At 56.4% G+C, this 4,181-nt stretch overlaps 1 protein-coding gene across 1 annotated transcript; it reads left to right on the plus strand.

The window, feature by feature from the left end:
* The first annotated feature begins 1,783 nt into the window (after positions 1-1,783).
* LOC134413650 (olfactory receptor 14C36-like) lies at positions 1,784-2,533 on the plus strand. Its single transcript, XM_063147712.1, has one exon. It carries the CDS (start codon positions 1,784-1,786, stop codon positions 2,531-2,533), a length of 750 nt encoding a protein of 249 aa, XP_063003782.1.
* The last annotated feature ends 1,648 nt before the right edge of the window (positions 2,534-4,181 follow it).

The raw sequence follows: 4,181 nt of genomic DNA on the forward strand, positions 1-4,181 counted from the left end.
GCAGGGAGTATTCAGGAGCCCCCAGGGCCATTCCTGGCCAAGGCTCCCCAGGGACTCCTTCCAGCAGATCCTTGAGGCCACTGGGATGTGGGCTAGGGGAGGATGCTGAGGGCAGGACAAGGGGCTGACAGTGCCCAGCCTGGCTGGGGCTGTGCCAGGAGGCCCCAGGGCCTCAGGACAAGGTGCCTCCTCACAGCCCTTGGTGGCACAGACCCTGCTGTGCCCCAGGGCCCCAAGACTTGGCTTTTCTTTGTCCCCACCTGTCATCACTGCCTCCAGTTCTCTGCTCTGCCTGGGGTCTGGGGACACTTTGTCAGTCGTGTCCCTCAGTGGGACCCATTAAAAGTCCAAGAAACTTTGGAGTTGGATTCTGACTCCGAGTTCTACAGACGTTTCTTCAGCTCCCTCTCAGAGACTGATATTCAGGGCCTGAGCACAAAGCCCCTGAGGGTCATTCAAGTCCTTGTGCTGTGTCTGTGCTGCTGAGCTGGGCTGGGCTGCTGGCACAGAGACAGCTCCTGGTAACCAAGAAGAGCTTCAAAAGCACATTTCTCTTGATGAGCAGCTCTTCTGCCAGCCCAGCAGGGCTGGGGCACTGCCTGCAGCCAGCCCGGGCACAGCACAGAGGCACAGAGAGCTTCAATCAGTCAGGGCTGGGAAGGTGCTGAGAAGTGCCTGGGGCACAATCACTGCCAGCTCTTGGCACAGCAACCTCTGGCTGCAGGACAATGCAGATGCAGCTCCTGGAGCCATTCCCTCAAGCTGGAACATCCCAATGCCTACAGACCCTGTGAGTACATTCTCTGATTGTCTCTTGTGCAGAGCAGCCAGGGGTGCCCAGGGCTGTCCTGTAGAGCAGGGTCCTGCAGCCCAGGGTGCTGTGCTTGGGCAGGGACTCTGCTGCCTGCCAGGGACAGCTCTCAGCCAGCCCTGGCAGCTGCTCCCAGCACTGGGGGACAAGATGTGGGTGGGAGGAGACAGCTGGTAAGGCTTGGAAGTGTTCTCCTTGTGTGGGGAGGATGCTGCATTGTTCAGGACTCCTCCCTGCATGGCATTTACCTGCAGAACATTTCCAAATAGATTATACAGGGTGCACAGCAAGAAAGGGGCTACATAAAAGGGAAAATCCTGCTTTTTTAATCTAATGACCTGGGCTGCCTTGATGGTAATTGCCCAAAGATATAAATCTCTTAGTTTGGGTGAAGATAATGAAAAAAATTCTCTCAGATGTGAATAAACCAATAAGTGACAGAAATCAGCACAAGGCCTCTCACAGGCAGAATCAGTGTCGCTTTTCCAGCCTCCTCAGGGTTGATCTGACATTCGTATCAGACCCTGCAGAGCCAGAGCTGCCCCTGGGCAGTGCCAGAGCTGGGAGGGATCTGCATGGCAGACCTGAACCCCCAGGTCTCAGCTGGGCTTTGGCAGCACTGGCAGTGCCCAGCCAAGGGGACAGGGAAGCAGCTGCTGGCAGGGACAGCTCCCGGCAGCAGAGCCCTGGGAAGGCAGTGGAGGGAAAGTGCCTCCAGGCTGTGCTGGGATATTTAAAGTCCTCTTCAAGCACAATTATTCCATGATTACTTTTTTTACAGATCCTGATTCCAAGACAGAACAAATGTCTAACAGAAGCTCCATCAGGCACTTCCTCCTGCTGGCATTGGCAGACGCGCGGCAGCTGCAGCTCCTGCACTTCTGCCTCTTGCTGGGCATCTCCCTTGCTGCCCTCCTGGGCAACGGCCTCATCATCAGCGCTGTAGCCTGCAGCCACCACCTGCACACGCCCATGTTCTTCTTCCTGCTCAACCTGGCCCTCAGCGACCTGGGCTCCATCTGCACCACTGTCCCCAAAGCCATGCACAATTCCCTCTGGGACACCAGGGACATCTCCTGTGCAGGGTGTGCTGCACAGTTATTTCTGAGTTTCTTCTTCATCTCAGCAGAGTATTTCCTCCTGACTGTCATGTGCTACGACCGCTATGTGTCCATCTGCAAACCCCTGCACTACGGGACCCTCCTGGGCAGCAGAGCTTGTGCCCACATGGCAGCAGCTGCCTGGGCCATTGGCTTTCTCAATGCTCTCATGCTCATGGCCAATACATTTTCCCTCCCCCTTTGCAAGGGGAATGCCCTGGGACATTTCTTCTGTGAAATCCCTCAGATCCTCAAGCTCTCCTGTGCCAAATCATATCTTAGGGAACTTCGGCTTCTGGCTGTTAGTGCCTGTTTATTTTCTGGATCTTTTGTGTTCATTGTTTTCTCCTATGTGCAGATCTTCAGGACTGTGCTGAGGATCCCATCTGAGCAGGGACGGCACAAAGCCTTTTCCACCTGCCTCCCTCACCTGGCCGTGGTCTCTCTCTTCACCACCACTGCAGTGTTTTCTCACTTGAAACCCCCTTTGATCTTCTCCCCATCCCTGGATGTGACCCTGTCAGTTCTGTACTCAGTGGTGCCTCCAGCCCTGAACCCCCTCTTCTACAGCCTGAGGAACCAGGAGCTCAAGGCTGCAGTGTGGAAACTGATGACTGGATAGTTTCATAAACATTAAACTGCTGGCCAATTTCTGCAAACCACTTGAAATAAAGTCATCTTTGATCCTTCTTTTTGGTTCATTTTGGAGGTTCTTTCTCTTTTTATTTTACTTTTTTAGTCTTGTCCACTAATAAATATAATTGTTTTTGCCATTTTTCATTTTGTTTCTCTTCACCTTCCCTGTGGCCACAGACTGTGTCAATGAGCTCTTGGTGCCTTTAAATTAACTAAAGGATCTACCAGCAGAGTTTTCTGCAGAGATGCCCTTTTGTTGCCTTCTCTGGAGCTGCAGCAGCAATGTTTGTGTGCAGAGCTGGGGCAGATCAGGGCTGGCCCAGCAGCTGTGCCCAGCAGCAGCAGCACTTGGTGTTGCCAGTGCTGCTGCCGTGGCCCTGCCCCGCTGCCCTGGTGGCCCTGGTGCTGCTGCAGGGCCTGAGTGCTCTCGTGGCTGGGCACAGTCCTGGGGATGGCAGTGCCGGGGCTGCAGCAGGGACAGGCCATGGGCACTGCTGCGGCAGCGCTGACGCCTCTGGCCAGGGCCTGGGGGCTCCAGGCTCCTTGCCCAGGCTCTCTCAAGAACATGGCCAGGCCAATGCTCAGCACAGAAAGCCCCCGTGAGCAGCCCCAGGCTGGCCTTGGGCAGGCTGGGGGCAAACAGCATGGCTGGGGCTCTGCAAGGGCCCTGGGGGAGACGGGAAGGAGCAGCAGAGCAGGGGCTGATCCATCCCCAGTGCACTGGACAGCCCAGGGCAGCATCCCAGAGCGTCCTGATGGAGCTGCCAACAACATCCCCCCTCTGCAGCCCTGGCCTCTCCCCCAGCTCACACTGGTGCCCCATCCTTGCAGGCACAGACACAGCAGCACGGGATCAGCAGCCCCTGTTTGCTGTGCACAGAGCAGGCAGGAGCACCCCCATGCTGTTGGTGTGGGGACATGAACCTGAGGGAGCACAAATGCCATCAGCCCCTGGGGCCAGCAAGGGCTGGGGGACACAAGGGAAACCACTCAGCTTTGTCCTGGCCTCTGCACTCAGCCAGAAAGTTTGTTCCCATCAGCTGGGAGTTTCCTGTCCCACTGCAGACGCTGTTGCTCAGAGCCAGGGCTGCCTGGCAGCCACCCCCAAACTGCCCTCAGCATTTCCTTGGCTTCATCTTTGCTTTCTTTACTCTCCCTGATACAAATTTCTACCTCTTGCCCACCCCTGTTCCCTCCCCTGCAAACAGCCCATCCCTGTTTGCCCTTTCCTCTCTGGCCCCACTCCCCATTGCAGTTCCTGACTTGCCCCCATGGGAACGTCCCTTGGGCAGCAGGATCATCCTACAAGTGATGCAGGAATTGTCTTCAGGCTCCTGCATTGCCTGGTGCTGCTCCCTTGCCAGAGGCACCCCAGGCCAGAGGGACACATCTGGGCTGCTGTGTCTGGCTCTGGGGCTCCCTGTTCTGGGCAGTGAGGAGGAGCTGCAGAGGCACTGCAGGACTGACAGGATGGGCTTTGGGGCTGCCAGGAGAACCTGGGCTGCTGGAGCTTCTGAAGAGGGGGCCCAGGTCTCATCCTGCAACTACTCCAAGGGTGGTTTCAGAGAATCCCAGAATCAGCAAGGTTGGAAGAGGCCATGGAGATCAAGTCCAACCTGTGCCCTGACACCACC

The sequence above is a fragment of the Melospiza melodia genome, unplaced genomic scaffold (assembly GCF_035770615.1).
Source record: "Melospiza melodia melodia isolate bMelMel2 unplaced genomic scaffold, bMelMel2.pri scaffold_47, whole genome shotgun sequence".
In the NCBI taxonomy this organism is placed as follows: Eukaryota; Metazoa; Chordata; class Aves; order Passeriformes; family Passerellidae; genus Melospiza; species Melospiza melodia.

Bases quoted from the DNA above. Each gene is read 5' to 3' on its own strand.
- LOC134413650 (XM_063147712.1), top strand. From the start codon at position 1,784: ATGTTCTTCTTCCTGCTCAACCTGGCCCTCAGCGACCTGGGCTCCATC.